General features: G+C 32.8%; 6 protein-coding genes and 1 non-coding gene across 7 annotated transcripts; 3 read left to right on the plus strand and 4 right to left on the minus strand. All coding sequences in view use genetic code 12, as the record gives it.

The window, feature by feature from the left end:
* Positions 1 to 580: 580 nt before the first annotated feature.
* CAALFM_CR07820WA (uncharacterized protein) lies at positions 581 to 2,767 on the plus strand (the record flags this gene model as incomplete). Its single annotated transcript, XM_705958.2, has 1 exon — positions 581 to 2,767. One exon carries the CDS (start codon positions 581 to 583, stop codon positions 2,765 to 2,767), a length of 2,187 nt encoding a protein of 728 aa, XP_711050.2.
* A 775-nt stretch (positions 2,768 to 3,542) lies between these two features.
* Positions 3,543 to 3,992, minus strand: CAALFM_CR07830CA (uncharacterized protein; the record flags this gene model as incomplete). The annotated part of the gene is made up of 1 exon (XM_705959.1): positions 3,543 to 3,992. The coding sequence occupies one exon, from the start codon at positions 3,990 to 3,992 to the stop codon at positions 3,543 to 3,545; it is 450 nt and encodes a 149-aa protein (XP_711051.1).
* Positions 3,993 to 4,088: 96 nt separating this feature from the next.
* CAALFM_CR07840CA (uncharacterized protein) lies at positions 4,089 to 4,679 on the minus strand (the record flags this gene model as incomplete). The annotated part of the gene is made up of 1 exon (XM_705960.1): positions 4,089 to 4,679. One exon carries the CDS (start codon positions 4,677 to 4,679, stop codon positions 4,089 to 4,091), a length of 591 nt encoding a protein of 196 aa, XP_711052.1.
* A 2,802-nt stretch (positions 4,680 to 7,481) lies between these two features.
* CAALFM_CR07850WA (uncharacterized protein) lies at positions 7,482 to 9,329 on the plus strand (the record flags this gene model as incomplete). The annotated part of the gene is made up of 1 exon (XM_705961.2): positions 7,482 to 9,329. The coding sequence occupies one exon, from the start codon at positions 7,482 to 7,484 to the stop codon at positions 9,327 to 9,329; it is 1,848 nt and encodes a 615-aa protein (XP_711053.1).
* A 112-nt stretch (positions 9,330 to 9,441) lies between these two features.
* On the minus strand, positions 9,442 to 10,185 carry ASF1 (nucleosome assembly factor; the record flags this gene model as incomplete). The annotated part of the gene is made up of 1 exon (XM_705962.1): positions 9,442 to 10,185. One exon carries the CDS (start codon positions 10,183 to 10,185, stop codon positions 9,442 to 9,444), a length of 744 nt encoding a protein of 247 aa, XP_711054.1.
* A 2,862-nt stretch (positions 10,186 to 13,047) lies between these two features.
* CAALFM_CR07870WA (uncharacterized protein) lies at positions 13,048 to 14,040 on the plus strand (the record flags this gene model as incomplete). The annotated part of the gene is made up of 1 exon (XM_709145.1): positions 13,048 to 14,040. The coding sequence occupies one exon, from the start codon at positions 13,048 to 13,050 to the stop codon at positions 14,038 to 14,040; it is 993 nt and encodes a 330-aa protein (XP_714238.1).
* Positions 14,041 to 14,215: 175 nt separating this feature from the next.
* On the minus strand, positions 14,216 to 14,286 carry tG(GCC)1. Its single transcript has one exon. It is a non-coding gene; the product is annotated as a tRNA-Gly (tRNA).
* Between the last annotated feature and the right edge of the window lie 4,009 nt (positions 14,287 to 18,295).

The following is an 18,295-nucleotide window of genomic DNA, read 5'->3' on the forward strand; positions in this document are numbered from 1 at the left end:
CCATACAACCAGGCTATTTTTTTAAGGTGGTGGATTGGTTAATAAATGGAGTCACTTTATATTTTATTTGGGGGGAGGCAAGTTTTGTGTATAGAGAAAGAAATGCAGGTGCATATTTCCATCACACACACATTAATTATTTTTCTTTTTGCACCTTTTTTTTTTCCATTGTTAGTTTTATTATTATTTATTATTTAATCCTACTCCACTTCTTCTTTTTCTTCTTCTAACCATGCTTATTTAACGGAAATAGGTAAAAATGGTAAAAACAAACCTAACCTCCTCAAAATTCATCAAAACATCACCAAAACATCGTTGTTATAAGGTTTTCTTTTTTTTGCTTTTAAACAAAGTATGGGGTAAAATCTTCTCTTATCTTATACACGGTGGGGTAGGAAAGAAGGTTATGGTTTTTCTTTTTCTTTTTATTTGGGAAATATCATAAATACAGATCTATAAATATCAGCCAATAATTTCTTGTTCAAATGTAATTCTTGAAATATTTATCAATCAAACAAAACAAAACAAAAACAAAGACAAAAACTTTAAAACATTCCTAACAATCAAACAAGACACCGATATGACAGTTAAACATTCTGAAACTGATGTATTAATCATTGGTGCTGGTCCAGCCGGATTAATGTGTGCTACATGGTTATCAAGATGTGGCATTCCATTTCGAATCATTGATAAACGTTCAAATGAAATTTTCACTGGTCAAGCTGATGGATTACAATGTCGTTCATTAGAAATTTTCCAATCATTTTCCGAACTGAGTTTTGATTTTGCTAGTTTAAATCAAAGTTGGAAAATGGCTAATCATATGATTGAAATGTGTTTTTGGTCACCTAATTCTAATGGACAATTGGAAAGAAATTCTCGTGTTGCTGATACTATCCCCGGGATTTCAAGATTTACTCAATCAGTGATTCATCAAGGTAATATTGAAAAATGGTTTGTTGATTCTATTGATTATTTTTCAGAAGGGAAAATTCAAATTGAAAGACCACTCTTGCCAGTTTCAATCAACGTCAAAGAAGAAAATGAGGGTAAGTCCAATATTGATGATTATCCTGTTGAAGTGAAAGTTGTCAAGGTATCATCGGAAGAAGCCAGACCAGAACAGTATGGTAATAAAAACGTTGCTAATGGACTTTTCCGTCAATTTGATGGTGATCAAGATAAATCTTATAAAGAAAAACCTGCCAGTGAAGAAGAAGAAGATGGAGAGGTTGAAGAAGAAGATTGTGAAATCATTCATACAAAATATGTTGTTGGTTGTGATGGTGCTCATAGTTGGGTTAGAAAACAATTAGATATTGATATGGAAGGAGAACAAACTGATTTTGTTTGGGGGGTTTTAGATATGGTTCCAATTACTAATTTCCCAGATATTAGAAATCGTTGTGCTATTCATCTGAAAGATTCTGGATCCGTTATGGTTATCCCACGTGAAAATGATTTAGTTCGGTTTTATATTCAATTAAAAGAAGTTGAAAGAGATCCTGCCACTAAAACTGATAATAAAAAATTTACTGGGAATGTGGATGATACTCAAGCCAAAACTAAAGGTAGAATCGATCGTTCCAAAATCACTCCTGAATTAATTCTTAAACAAGCTCAAAAGATTTTTGAACCTTATACCCTTGAAATGACTGATTTAAGTTGGTATACGGGTTATCAAATTGGACAAAGAGTTAGTCCCCAATTTTCAAAATTTAATAATCGTGTTTTCATTGCTGGTGATGCTTGTCATACTCATTCTCCTAAAGCTGGCCAAGGAATGAATGTTTCTATGCAAGATACTTATAATCTTGGATTCAAATTGGCTTTGGTTTGTAAAGGATTAGCCAAGCAAGAAATATTATCTACTTATCAACTGGAAAGATTAAAAGTTGCTCGTGATTTGATTGCTTTTGATCATAAATTATCTCGTTTGTTTAGTGGTAAACCAATGATTCCTAATTCTGATATTTTAGATGGGGTTGATATGGATGAATTCCATCAAGTTTATCTTGAAGGTAATAAATTTGCTTCAGGAACAATTGTTGATTATGAGGATTCATTATTGATCAATAAACTGAAACTGAAACAGGATAAGAATGATGATGGTGATGGTGATGGTTTGATGGTTATGAATAAATTGGCCCCCAAAATCCCTATTGGTCGAAGATTATATAGTGTCAAAATGATTAGTCAAGCCGATGGTAGACCAATTCATATTGCTGATCGTCTTTCATCTGATGGTAGATTTAGAGTATTAATTTTCCCAGGAGATATTAAACAATATCCTAACAATTTAGAAATTTTACATTCATTTCAAGATTTATTAGATGATTCCAAAAATTTTTTGAAAAAATTTACTCCGTTAAATGCTTTCCAAGATTCAGTTATTGATATAATTACTATTCATAATAATAATCGTCATGAAGTTGAAATTTTTGATTTCCCAAATTTCACTCATCCATTAGATTATAAACATCGTTGTGATTATTGGAAATTATATTCTGGTAAAGGTGATACTTATCATGAAGGTAAAATCAATATGTATGATGATTATGGTATTGATCCTAAACATGGAGTAATTCTTGTTATTAGACCAGATTCTCATGTGGCTAAAGTGGTTCCATTTTCAATTGATGGATTGAAACAAGTTGATGAATATTTCAAGAAATTTATGATTGATCAATCTAATAATGTTTTAGCTTCTAAACCAATTGATTATGATGATTCCAAAAGATTTATTCAACCAAGATTAGCCGTATAAAAAGAAAAAGAGAAAAAAAAAATACACCAAGAGATTATATGTTTTATGAGTTTGTTTACTTTACTTCCTTCCTTCCTTCCTTCCTTGCTTGCTTGCTTGTTTGTTTGCTTGCCCTTTTTTTATAGTATATAGTTTATATCCAAGTATGCCCCTTTATCAAAATATTATGCAAAAATTTATATGTGTTGCGTTGTTAAACATCCTGTCTCTGATTAATAGATTGGTTGAATTTTGTTGCAAGATTTAATACATCTTTTGTGCACGTGATTCAAAACCAATGTTCCATACTATTAAAATGCCCATAAAATTTATATATATATGTACATGTACAAGTATATATATATATATACGTATGAATACATAGTATATGTGTATATAATATCTCTCAACTTTAGCAAAAGCCAAACAAAAAACAAAACTTAAACAAAAACTTAAACTAGATAAACACTAATAATAATCATCTTCATCATCTTATGAATCCAAAAGTAGAAATAAAACTTTAAAATAATCAAAACACAAGCCATAAATATCAATCAATCAAACTAGAACTTTAACATATTAAAAAACCAAATAAGCGGACTAACAATTAACCGTAAATTAACTGAGAATCCAAAATAAATCCAATGGCCACATTAAAAAAATGTTGGTCTCTAAACTAAAATTCAAAAAAAGAGACACCAACAAACAATATCACCCTACCATCCACAGCCTGCTTGCTTGTTTAAACAAATATCGTAATGATAGTTATGATAGCCAAAAATGAGGTAATAATAACTTATTTTCTTCCCAAGGCAGCATTTAATGAATTCAATGCTAATGAAGAATTACGTCGATAAACAATAACATGATCATCTTCAACATGATCTTGGAAAAAATTATCAAAACTATTATTACTACTAGTACTACTAGGATTACTGTTGTCATTCAAATTAAAACTAGATCCAGTAGTAGTTATATCTAATCCTGGAGGAATGAAATTGAAATTACTCAATTTACGTTCTTGATGAGGTGGGAAATTTTTCAATGGTTGTGAACAATTACAACTCTTTGGTGAATAACCATATTGAACATGACGTTCAAATATACTTTCAGCTGATGAATTGGCACTGATTAATGGTGGTGGTGAAGATGCTGAGAAAGTTGATGATGGTGATGATGGTGAAGTTGCAATGTTATTGTTGCTAATATTGTTGTTGTTATTGTTGATCTTGTTAGTTACAGCCATGATTATTTATCAGTTATTATTATCAAAATACAAATAATATACAAATTGGTTTTTTATAGAATACTCTTGGAAAAATGTAGGACACAATAGGATTAGTTAATTGTTTGATTTAAAGGGAGATGTGTTAAACAAATCAAATAGAACTAAAACTAAAACTGAATTGAATACAATTTGGAATGAAATGTAGTGAATGAATAAGTTATACTTAGTGAATGAACTGGATGTAAGTAATTTGTTATTGTTGTTGTTTCTTTTCTTGAACAAAAAAATGTAATCTAAAACAAGACGAAAAAAAAAAAATGTTGAAACAAATGAAAACACAAAATGTAGAAGAAGGGAGGAGGAAGGGAAGAAGGGAAAACCAAAAAGAGAATGGGAAAATGAATAAAGGAATGGTAAAAAATTGAAAATGAAAACCAAATAAAGAAAGAATGTGTTAAAAAGGAGAAGAAATAGGGTATATATATATATCTGTGGGTGTAGTGTGTAGTGTGTGTATTGAGAGATAATGAAACTGGTGATTACAAAGGCAGAAGAAGAAAACACTTGAAAAAAATACAATACAACAACACTTAACTCAATGTAAGAATAAAAATCAGTGACCCTTTTTCTACTTATTCTTCTTTTTGCACCCCCAGTTTTGCCAGAGAGAAAAAAAGAAAAATGTCTCTCCTTTTCTTTTGTCATCGTTTATCTTTGTTCTCAACCCGCCTCGAATAATTTATCAATCTTCTCCTCCTCCTCCCTGTGCCTTTCTAGCATCTCTACTTTTTGGTGAAGTGCTACCAACTCTATTTATCCATTGAGGTTTTTCCCTACTTTCACCTTATTTTAGTTGGTTTAACTCACATGTCTTGCTATATCTTTACTAGTAGAGGGTAGTAGTTTCTGCGACTCTATAACAACTCGAGCATCATCTTCCTCCGAAGTTAAGCTTCTCTTTCAATTTGATAAACTAACTTTACGGTTATTGTAAAAAAGAAAAAGAATCTATTAAGGTTGTTATGATTGGTTGTGAGTGCAAAATAGAACAAAAAAAAAGATGAAGGACCATAACGCACGGCATTAAATCTGTTAGAAAAACAAACAGAAAAAACCTATCTTCACAACCAAATCAATTTAAACCACAAGAATGAACTATAGGCTTCTTGAGCTCGGAATAAAAAATTTTTTATAACCTTATTCTTGTTAAACTTTCATAGAGAAACTGATATTTTTTAATTAACGACTAACTAAGTAACCTAATGGAAATGGAAAAAGAAAGAAAGAGATTGGTTGATTATTGCAAAAAAGAGGAAAGAAGGAAGGAAAAACGACATGAAATTTGATTTAGTGTCATGTCTACTCACCATCACCATCATCATCACCCCTTGATAATCTATAGTTTTTATTCGTTTTATTATTTAACCGATAACAGTAAAAAAAAGTAAACGAAACGGACTGTACAAAAAAAAAGAAATTAGGAAGATTGGCGAAATGAGCTGGCTGGGGTTTTGGGATGAAGTTGATTGGCGGAATAGGGCTGTTCTTGTCGTTGTTGTTGTTGTTGTCGTCGTTTTGCCTTTTAGTTTTATTTCTTTGTTCCTCTTCTTTGTGTTAGTATGACTATTTGTTCTATGTATGATATCCGCTGAAGAAATTAATGACTACTAGTGTACTAGGGCGTAGACTTGCATAGATGGAAGGAGAAGAAGAAGTAGACATATATATTACATCATAAGTAATTTCAGGCATCGTTGATAAACTGGCTGGTATGGATGGAGCCCATGCATAGAAAGACAAGCACAACCTCGGACGGAATTACTAATATTAATTACTTTTCGGTCGAGAAACTGAGGTGGTTGGTGTGTTGGAGAGAATACTTAAAGTTAATTCAGAGTGCTAAACTTTACCCCAACTCCTTTTTAATCAATTGCTATTCTTGCATTACTGATCTGATGCTATTAACAACCATCAATTGAAATTCCACCCCTTTTTTCATTTCTTCCCTTACATAGAACTCAACCAACCCAGCCAATAATCTACTTAAGTACACTACTACTGTCTCACTTTCTACCTAGTTTCACAATCTATGCGGGATTTTATTTTTGTTTTTTTTACACCCCCTTTTTTTTGTTAACGACATTTTTGTATTTGGTATCATCATCATCGCCGCCACCACCATCTCTCGATAATCATTCTTTATCAATTATTTTTCCATTTTCTGCATTTTCCGTTTTTTATATTTCTCTATTTCCAAAGTCTAGGCTTACCTTTTTTTCACCAACATCACGAGGAAGTTGTATAAACAACATACAAGTTGTTGTCAATCATATTATTATGCATTTAATTCATAACAATTGGGGGAGGAGAAGGTTTTGTTTCTCCATACTAACTTGATTCTTGGAACAATGTGAGAACCATAAACGAAAATACGACATCGAGGAGATTCATTCTCTACGCCGAAAAAATGAAAGTCTAGTTCTTGCTGCTACCAACTGCGTATCTTTTGTGTTTTTTTTTTGTTGCTTCATTAGATTTGTTGTTGGGGTTGTAGAGATAAGGATAAATGGGGAACAATTTCCATTATTGATTGGTATATCTTTGGTATTTTTTTTTTTTGGTTTTCGTTATCTTGTTTTCAAATAAAGATTGTCTATAGATAACTAAAAAAAGAATGATTAATCATGACCTAGAGTTATTGGGTGTTATAGCTTTTCATTTGATTATTTTACAAATCGAATGGAAAATAGCCAATGATAAGAACAACAAAATAAGACTAGCTTGTTGCTTGTCTTATGTACGAAAACATTCTCTTATTTACTGTATTTTGTAGTAGATCATGTCTATTGTGATTATCAATTCCTTCTGTTGTTTCTTAGAGAAATATTTCTGTTACGCCGATCTATTAAAAATTGTTTCGTGGTATAAATGTGGACACCTGTAAATTTTTCCTTTGGTATCAACTTAAGAAGCTGCTATATCCATAATGGCATTTAATCAAACAGTTCCATGCCATTCAGGAAAATGGCCACTATATGGAGTGGGTATTAAATACCGATAATCTAATTTATGCACGTGATTTGTAGAACCGCCTGGGATGGTAGCAGTGGTAGCAAAACCAAAAAGGAGTCGTGGCTGCTCCCCCTCTGCCTCCCCCCTGCAACGAAAAAAAATAAACAAAACCTAAAAAAGGAAAGAATGAATGCGTGAAATCATAACAAACACTTTTGTAAGAGATGTGTGCGTGCGTGTAAAGAAAAACAAAAAAAAAATTATTAGTAACAAAGTATAAACAACGACCAACTAACAAATAGTGCTATCATAATCAATCGCCACACAAGAAACAATATCAACAACTAGGGAGTGGCACTTGTATATATTGTATTTTCTATATTTGATTATTTAGCTTATTTGTTGCTAGACTTTGCATATTTGATTTATCATATAGATTGCCTATGTGCTCCTATTGAATCAGAATCAACTGATCTCAATTTTGCATTAAACACAATGGCGTTATCAGAAGAATCGATACCAAAGTTGTATCCTAGTTCAACCCCATTATCCAATGGTAATGATAGAAACCCAACTGTCATACAAGCCACATCTACCCCTCCTCCTCCTCCTCCTCCTCCAGCACTACCTGATATATCGACCAGCACTCCAATAGAAACCCCTTGGTATTATAAAAGATCTACTGGATCTGAAAGTGAAGAAGAAGAAGAAGATACCAATAATGGTAACGACGATTATGATGATTATTATCAAGATGATGGGGAAACAATACAAAAGACACCATCTCCAAATAAACTGAAAGGATATAGATTCAATAATCAACTTGACTTTGCATCGACTCCATTAAATCCGAGTTGCACGCTTTCATTTTCATCACCCATGAATAAACTCAATCAACTACACTTGGAATCTCAACTTGATATGGACGGATTTGAGGAAGAACATCTAATAGAACAAGGTGAAGAAGAAGAAGAAGACGATGACGATGACGACGAATATTCATTAGGGAATAAAACGATAACTACACATGAATCTGAATCTGAATCTGAACAAGGTGAGAGTAACGAGATTAATATTAAACACTTTGAACCAAAATATATAAGTTCACGAAGAAAACGATTACATCTGGAATCTCCCGATATGATGGTTTTAACCCCTAATGTCAATTACAAAAATAACGTTAATGATAAAAATGATGTCAATGATATAACTTATGGTAATGATATGTCAATTTGTAACACCACTAGCACCACCACAAATACCACCGCCACTAATACTTCAGCTTTTAAATTTAGTTTCTCAAATATTAGTGATTCAACACCTTGTCCTCGACAACCTAAACGGAAAAGATTGAAATTTAAACATGAACTGACAAGAAATATATTAGATTTGAATTATGCTAAAAAATCCATACTATCACAACCACTGTCTTTCCCATTATATAATGATGGAGGTGAAGGTGAATTGCCAAATGAAAAATATTGTTATGATAATGATGATGAGAATAACAGTGGTATTAGTAGTGGTAGCACTGATAATAAAAGTATTAACAGTAAACTAGAATCAACTCCAATTTCCCAGTCAACACCAGCATCACTGAGAGCTTCATCGCCACCTCCACTACAGCAACAACAACAACAAAAACCACGAGCACAACCACAACCACAACCACAACAAACATCATCATCATCATCATCAAAATCAGGTCAAGAATATGGTGAGACAATCAATGGATACAAATTTGTTAAACCGAAAAACTCAATGAACAATACTAAACTTCCACAATTCAAATATGAAACACCTATAAATAATAATCGTTATCATCAATTGTGTCAAGGTTATAATAGTAACAATTATCAAATAATGAACGAATTGCCAGTGACAGCAGCTGGATTGATGCCTCATGGGGACGAAGATGATGATGATATTCATATTGGTGATCGTCGAATAGGCGATCCTTATTTGAATTTGCTGAGAGATGATGATAATCATTGCGACCAGGAAACTCATGATGATGGTAATCAATTACGAGAAATATATTTCAAAGAGAATAGATTACCATTACCGACACCTTATTTTTATCAATTGAAATCATTATCAGTTGATCAAATATTGGCATTAATAAATTATGAAAATCTATTGAAATTTTATGAAACAATTTTGAATGGAGATGAAACTTTATATGAATTATTAAAACAAGAACGAATTCGTTGGCATCCAGATAAATGGATTGGTAAATTGAATCAAAAAAATGAAATGATTATGGATGTTGATTATGAACTTACTATTAAAATGGTAGATAGTATTAGTCAAACGATAAATTCAATAATTGAATCATTATAAAAGAATGGAATATACGAAATGAATTATTATTTTTTTATGAATTTTATTAAAATTAAAAATACAAAGTACAAAGTACAAAATGAAAAAGACTACTATATAGAGTTATGTTTAGCTAGTCTTTTGGAGTATTTACTTTTGCTTCTTCCTCTACACCACCTTCCTCTACTTCACTTTCACTAGCTATATCTATCTCAATATCTTCATCGTTATCCCTAGGTGTCAGTATTTCTTCTTTTTCCAAATCCACCACTGCATCACCATTAAGGTCTTCATCGTCATCATCGTCTTCTTCATCTTCATCTTCTTCCTCCTCTTCTCCTTCCTCCTCCTCTTCTTCTTCTTCTTCCTCATCTTCTGGTTGTTCAGGAGGATATTCATCAGCACCTTCTTCATTATCCCAAACAATATTAAATCGAGTAACTCTAGGTTTTTCTGCCAAAATATTTCTTACGACATGATCAATAGCTACTTTTGCTGGTGGATTTTCTCTTAATTCTTCTGTATCATATTCATTATTAACATAATATCCAACTCGAACAAATTCTTTATCATTATAAGAACAACTTAATATTATCACGGTGACACTAACTAATTCACTAGCAGGAATTAATTCTGGACTTGGAGCATCAGCTTTAAATAAAAATGAATTTATCCCTACGGGGACAGGTCCAACTAATATACTATCTAATTCTTGATCATGATCTAATGAATCTGATGATCCAACATAAGTTAATTTCCATTCTAAATCTTCTTTTAATGGTTCCAAACATTCAAAAGTAATTTGAAATTCATAAGGATCGGTGAATTTTGCTGGATTGTTTAATACTTCAATTCCTGTTAATGATACTATCGACATGTTGATACAAATAAAGATGGAGTTTGGGTCTTGAGTTAATGATTCTATAAAAGATATATGCTGGATGAAAATGGGGTGGAGGGAAGATATATGTATCTATATATATGTGTGTATGAGTAAGTTGTGAGGATGTCCTATTATGATATCCTTTTTTTCTCTCTAAACCTTGTTTTTTTTTCGTTCTCTTTGAATGCGTAGTGTATATATGAAAAAAAAAATAATGAGATAAATTTAAACACGCGTCTCTCTCTCTCATTACTTAATAAATGTTGTGGTTGTTGTTGTTGTTTGTCGCGTTTCATTGAGATTATCAAATATTGACTGCCTTTCCTTTTCATTTGATGTGTATGGCAATTACGCCCACTATAATCAAACATTACATTGTATATTATCAAATTGGGTTAAAGTGAATTTTGTCCTCTCTGTTGTCGTAGCAAGGAATAATTGGCGGTAGATAGTGCGGTTTTAACACTTGTAATATTTTATCTATCAACAAACTAAACCAAAATAATACCTTTATAATAACAGATAACTATTAATGAAACATTTTTTCTTGGTTATTGCTAGTTTAAAATGGATATTATTAGGTATGAGGGTAAAGCAGATTTGAAGTGAAGGTTGGTTCATTATTCTTGCAAAATATGGAGTAAATAGCACCGTGTTAAGTTTTCTTCAAAAAGTAAAACCTATCTTGTAGAGTAGAATAATAGTATTAATTGCTTCCATTATTGCTTATTGTTGGAGATATTTTTTGTCTTTCCAATAGTCTTCTTGGCTAATGCAAGTATTAATGATTTGAGAAGTCTATTTCAACTCACATTTCAGTACCATATCAAAAAAATTACAATTGTAAATTTTGCAACCAATATGAGAGGATAATTTTCACAATCATTACACACTTTGGTATAAACTTCCTTGTGGCGCCAAATCTTTTTTTTGCAACTTTTTCTTTTCTTCTTTTTCTAGTTTACAATCTGCTTTCAAAATCAATTTCATTCATTAAGGAACCAGGAATCTCATCTCTTCTATGGAAGCTTGTTGGAGCACAATTATGCTGAAAAGAAACAAATCAATAATATAAAAATATGAATAATAGATTAAAAAATACTAAAAAGGACACATAATAGAGTTGTTGTTATATTGAATAAGTCTCCTGAAACTGCTTTTACAAACACGTCCATTCAAAGTGGATTCCAGGCATGCAGGGTGAAACTATCGATTGGATATTTATTGGAGCATCATTATGAGGAAAAGAAACCAAATARATAATCAAAAAATAAAAATAAAAATWAAAAAAGCATAAAAAAGACTCATAATAAAGTTTTTATTATAAATCATAAGACTCCTAAAGCAGTTTTCCATAATCAGTGTCCATTCAGAAAGTAGTTGAATAACCTAGGCTCTTCCCATTATCACTTAAATTTTTTATTGGAGCACATATGCGGTTAAAAAACACAAACACAAATATAAAATATAAAATAAAATGAAAAAAATACAAAAAAAAGCATAGTATAACTAATGGTATATCAGATAAGTCTCCTMATGTTGATTTYAAAAACCAATTCCATAAAYTGATTCTCTTAACTTGCCTGGAACCTATTGTTTGAATACTTGTTGGAGCACATTATGCAAAAAAAATACAATYAAKAATGAAAAAACTATAATCAAATAAAAAAATCCAAAAAAAAATGCATAATAGATTTGTTATATTATAAGACTCCAGAAGTAGATTTAGAAATTGATGTCACTGTTGTCATWAATCCACATTAAGAAGAAAGTGTTAAACAAATGAAAACGAATTAACCAAACTAGTATCCAATTACATATGAAGCTGTCCAATCAATATCAAATACAATCCATTTCATAAATTAAAGTCCCATACTGAAGCTGCCGTCACAATTTGAAGATTTATCAAATAGTCAAGGTGTTACTGAGGTGTTATTTAATATATTATAAAGAAGTTATATTATCRAACTGTCAAATGAAAGAAAGAATAAAAAAGATGCAAAAACGCAAAACAAAATAAAGAATATGCAAAAATGCAAAAAAAATTTAAAAAAGACAAAACAAATTATAAACAAATACAATACAAGATATWAAAAATAGAAAAAMGATCAAAAACGATCAGAAAAAGAATACTAAGTTGCTGCTGTATCATATTGATCTTTAAAAGCTGATTGTAAAATCTTATTTGCTGTTCTGAAAAGGTATATATTACTTGTATACTTGGTATAGGAGAGGATATTCTGGGGGATAGGAGATACGATGTTATGGATGGTGCTATTGGGAGGAAGGAKTAGGTCCGAGGAAGATGTAGTTGGAGATCCACGGATTCGAAACTCTTCTCATAGTGCAGCGCATCTCTCCTAAGCAGGGTGCTAGGTGCAAAGTGGGGGTACGAGAGCCACCGCTGGGACGGTTTATCCGATCCTGGGATACGGTTGTGCCGGTTGCCAACGCTTGTACCATTCTCTAGTACCAACTTACATCCTGGGGACTGGTCTACTGCCACCCTTGGCCAGAAAATCTGGGCTGGTACAAGGCTGGGATCAACCCAGGCCCAAAGTCTAAACTCAAGGGAAATGGCCAGTCCCAGAGCTGGGTGCAAGCCAGAGGATGATGGTTTTGGTTAGTAGAAACATTGTTGCAGTTCAACTACAGGGCTGGTATAACTTCTAGTTAATAGGGGAAGATGGTGCAGTTAACATTACTCATCTGATCTACTAGGTTACGCCAATTCAAAGTTGACTGAGACCTCAGCAAGAAAAGTACCAACACTCTGGAAGGACTAGCTGTAGCATGGTGCTATAGCATATGCATGTCGATAATATTTCGCAGTAATTACCCAGTGACAGCTTCACTATGTGGAGTAAAGAAGAAAAAAAACAGAAGAGAGAAAAAAAAATGTACGTTCAACCACAACAGAGAACATACTATTTATTATTAATGTTTCGTTTATTTGCAAGACGTAATTATAGTATACACTGGCGATTCAAAGATGTTTGTCCATCACCGAGATATGATACAGGTTGCACGTATTGTCAACCAGAATTCCCAACAAACCTAGCCATTGATTTTGATAAGAATTTGAACAAAACAGGAGCAATACCGACCAAACATGTAATGGTATTGACAAATCCGATTAATCAGATATCAGAGCTACCTTCCAAAACTGAGTTTATTCCCAATAGTATACCGAGTGAAATAACAAAGTATCGAACAATGATTCAAACCGATGATCAACGAGTGACCATTTCCGTGATCCATCTTAACAACAATCGTCACCAACAGATATTAGATCAATATAATATAAAACCAGGCTCGTCGCAACAGTTGGTGTTTTTGTATCCGTCTATGAAAATCATCAGATTTGACCTAAGTGTACTGGACCAATTTGTTAAAAAGTACTTGTACTCGAAGCCTACAGCCCCAGTTTATAATCCATTTGTTCAAACCAAACCCTCGGCACCAAATAATGACTTGTTTGATTCCATAATTGTAGATGAGTCAAATTTTATTGAGGATGAATTGGATAAAGATTTGTTGGTGATATGTGGACATGCAAAACGAGATTTACGGTGTGGAATCATTGCTCCACAGTTGGAATCGGAATTCAATCAGGTACTCGTTCGTCATAATCTACAAGACACGATATACACTGGGCAAGTATCGCATGTTGGTGGTCACGCTTATGCTGGGAATGTATTGTACTACCCCAAAGATTGTCAGACATCAAAAGATTTCATATGGTACGGTCGGGTTTTTCCCAAGGATGTCCAAGGTATTGTTGAACTGACAATTATAAATAAGGAAATTATCAAAGATTTGTTTCGTGGAGATATAGAGGCATACTAGAGACTAGTGCTAAGCAACTTCTTAGAACTATTTTTATAGATACTTGCATATATACACCCCCAAAGTTCTTGCAAAAATAATGTAGATCATAGTGTTATACTGATCTCAGGTAAAGCTCTTCCACCAATAAAAAATAATGCTTACAGAAAGCACTTGCTATAAAATAGCAAAAAAATGCAAGAACCGGGAATCGAACCCGGGGCCCAACGATGGCAACGTTGGATTTTACCACTAAACCATTCTTGCTGATTTGATGACTTCCAAATTTGGAATATTATTCATACAATGTTTTCAGATAATTATTTCTGAGCTGTGAAGTCTAGTAGTAAATTTTTACATTTAAAAAAGTACCAAAAAATCATAAAAAAAAGAATCATTTTGAAATGCTTTACCTGTCGCTTGACAACTACATGCTTAAAGCAGGGTTATTGGCCATAATTTGCTTTGCAGTCTAATTAGAGTTAATTATCTGTATGTGCATCAGTAGTCATCTGTCAAACACACGAATTTCCATGCAGACCAACGTGCGTTGACTGGCTTTCTATGTACCATTGGCAGATTTACTTGTTTGTACTACCAGCATGTTTTTTTTTGTATCAAGATTTGGTTGGCTTGTAAGTTCCTGCCAAAACAAGATTTGCAACATATCAAAATGCGCATGTACATGCCACTCATTTTATATATCGTTGACATCGGCCTTATCAGTATCATCAGCTTCTTCTGTATCACAATACACATGCTAAATCACAGCAGAAGAATAGACTCAACCTTAAGCTGCAAAGAAAAAAGAAGAGTTGGCTTAGAATTGAAGATAAACTTTCTATAATTGTAAGACCGTATCTTCACATGTAAACATACTAATACCTACATTCCTTTCTCCCAAAATGTATAAATCACGAGAGCCGAGAGGCTTTGTTTACTCTTCCTTGGTCGGACATGAGCAAAGATACATTCAGAAGTACATAGCAACCACCTCTTTACTAAAAGAGGTAAGTCCAAATAGGTTAACTTAATGGTCATTTGATTTGTGGACTGTAAAACAACAACAGTTACACTACTTTGTATTGTTAACTTTTTAGACTTAAAATTATCTAATTTTATTTCAAACCCCCGCTCCTCCTACATCATCAACTGAGAAAATTAGACTACTATTCTTGCTACAATCACAAACAGAATATGAAAATTCCAACTGACAATCTCACCAAACGACGATGATAATAATGGTATTGATATGAGAGATTATTTTTTTTGTGCTTTGAAATTATAAATCCGGTTAGAGTCTAGCCATGCTCATAGTCTCCATGGAATTATCGATATCTGAAAGTTTTCTTGGACAACACAAGGACTAAAAAAGACAATCCCAAAACAAGCCACAAACAAAACTATGTTTAAGTTGCTGTGCCGCAAGCGTCATTTGCAGTAACAACAAGTTGAAACACACTTTTAAATTTTTAAATTTACTAATGCAGTTCTCTTTATGCCTAAAAATTATGTCACCAGTAGTGCATAAAGTATACAAAGTTTGACAATGCGCTAAAAGCTTTAGTGTTGTTTAAGCTATAGTACAAATCTGTTTCAGACTTGTGCGTCCCACGCAAACACGCTCACCCGCACGAATCTGGTGTTAGAAAATGGCAGTAATAATAAGAAAACAGCCATTAAGGACAAGTTCAGTGTTGTGAAAATAGTAAAACATAGATTGAGTATATTCAAGAATAATCAATTGGAGAGTCAGTTTTAGCCGTTTGCGTGTGTGGGGTGTGTGTATATATGTAAGTACATCTGTACGTGTGTTATTGTTCCAAAACCGGAACCCACCATTGATGTAGAAACTTAGAATTACTGAAGAGCTCGTGTAGATAGGTTCCAGATTCATTTTAGAGGCTCACCTCGTGAAACAAAGGCCCTGCTGGTTCATGACGACAGATTTAAAAATCCAAAGCAGATTACTCTTTTCATTATCCGCTAAAAAGAGATCATGTTCATCACTCTTATCGCCGACCAGATTTATGGGGAGATCCGGGTTTACAAAGATAGACAAATACAATTGAGTTTGTGTTGCAATGGCAGTGGTAGTAATAGTAGCAGCAGTGCTGGTGTAGGATACACAGAGAACGCACACCACAGCATGTTTCAGAAGAGTAAAAGAGTATAGAACTTTTCAAGCAAGATGTAGAAACTTTGTATTATGGGACAAAATATAATAATGCTTAGCAATTCTTGAATTTACGAAGCTTGCTAAACACTCTGGTGGAAATGTATAATACAAGTGATGAAATTTCGTTGACAGCCATGCGAATAGCTTGTGGGCATATCTGCATGTCAGCCTGCGAATTAGACAGAGCATACCCACCACATAGTGTCTTGATGTATCAGCACATCAAAAACTGCTTGTTTCCAAACCTTTACCTCTAGCATTTATATTTATAATTCGGCATTGTTTATGTATACGATGCAACTATAAATGAAACAATGTGGGTCAGAATTCTACAATGAAAAAAAGACTAGAACCAATAAGTCCCTATACTGTCAACAGGAATTCAGAGGAACACGAGGAAATATGAGCAGATATACTGAATAGTAAACAACAATGAAAACAATAGGCAAATCAAATCTTGATTATTGAATTAACTAATCTATAAGTCAATTGTGAAAATCACTATTCTATCCCTTGCATTTACACTAGACAAAAAAGATAGGATAAGTAACAGACATTACATTATACAATACAATTGTGAGAAAAAAAATAGTTCTTACGTTAATCAGATTCTGGCAAAGCTTTACATGCATGCACATTTATAGATTTAGTTATTTATACACACAAACATATGGTCCGGCAATTATTGACGTCTAAGAATGATATGCAATGTCAGAGACACGTAAACACACACACATACTGTGACAGACGTAACATAGGTACGATAAGGTGATGTTTGTCTAACATTCTCTGAGTTTAGCAGAGTCTGCTTGATGATGATGACGCAGTAGTGATAATTGTCGATAGTGATATGGAATCAAACTAAGCCTGCTTTGAAGATAACAGGTACAAAATTGAATTCTCCTAATTATATATCCCTAAGCTTGAAATTTAGTTCTAGCCTTCAGTGTTGGTGTTGTTAGGCACAATTAAATTCTTTGAATAATAAGATGTAGAAGCCAAACAAGACAAACAAAGACACTCAAGCTGACTAGGAAAGCTTATCCCAACTAAGCAAAAACAAACACGACAACGACTATTACTACTGCTACTACAAACATTGTTATTGTTTGATTGAAGGAGGAAGAGGGAAAGCAAGAGAAGGGGAAAAGGATTGTTGACGCAAAGATGATTAAATAACATTAAGATCACAATAAAACTTTCAAAAAGAAAAAAAGTGGCCTGATTTTTTTTTCAACAATTTGCTCTGTGCAATATTTAGTTTTTGTTGTGATGCACAACTATTAATGTTGTGTAATAAGAGATATGCATAAAGTAGTTTTAGCAGATATGAATAAAGGCATGGCACAAATAAAATAGCAATTAGCACAGCACAGAACAAGTTTGTACACAAGTTAAGATTAGGTTCTACATGCTGGACAAAGAAAAAAAAACAGCGTTACAAATGTAGACACCAGTGAATGTAGAATCTAAAAAAAGCAACACTAGCTAATACTCTTTTCTCGTACATTTTGTATCTGCTGACTAACAACAACAGTACTAAAAAAAGAGCTTTAACTGATCTTTGTAGACCAGATTCACAAAATAAAGCTTTTGAATTAAGAGAAAACTTTAAGGCCATCAATAAGGAGTAGAACTGAGCTCTAATGTTCTGTGAACCATAATCAAATCAACATCAGAAGGTTTGTCATGATGAGTATAGATTAGAGGGTACGTGGGTGAACAAAGGAGATTAGAACATCCAATTCAGGGGACAAAAACAATTAGCAATTAAAAAAAAGTATTGATGAGGCGAAGAAAAATATGCCACACCTCAATTATTACACAATAACAAATTAATTTATTCATTCATGCTCATGCACATCTTTTTTTAAACTAAACCCAAACTTGATTTTTTTTTTTAATTCAATTCAATTCAAGTGGTGTTTCTTTTTCTTTTTCATGCTTTTAAATGGTTATTGTGAGAAACAAATCGTTTAATTGTGTTTTGCACCAAAAATAGAAAAGTGTCAAATAACGAGAGACTAAAGTGAATGGCAAGTTAAAGATAGATAAAGATAAACTTTTATTTAACGAGGTTACATATTACGTAGCACT

Source organism: Candida albicans, chromosome R (genome assembly GCF_000182965.3).
Source record: "Candida albicans SC5314 chromosome R, complete sequence".
NCBI lineage: Eukaryota > Fungi > Ascomycota > Pichiomycetes > Serinales > Debaryomycetaceae > Candida > Candida albicans.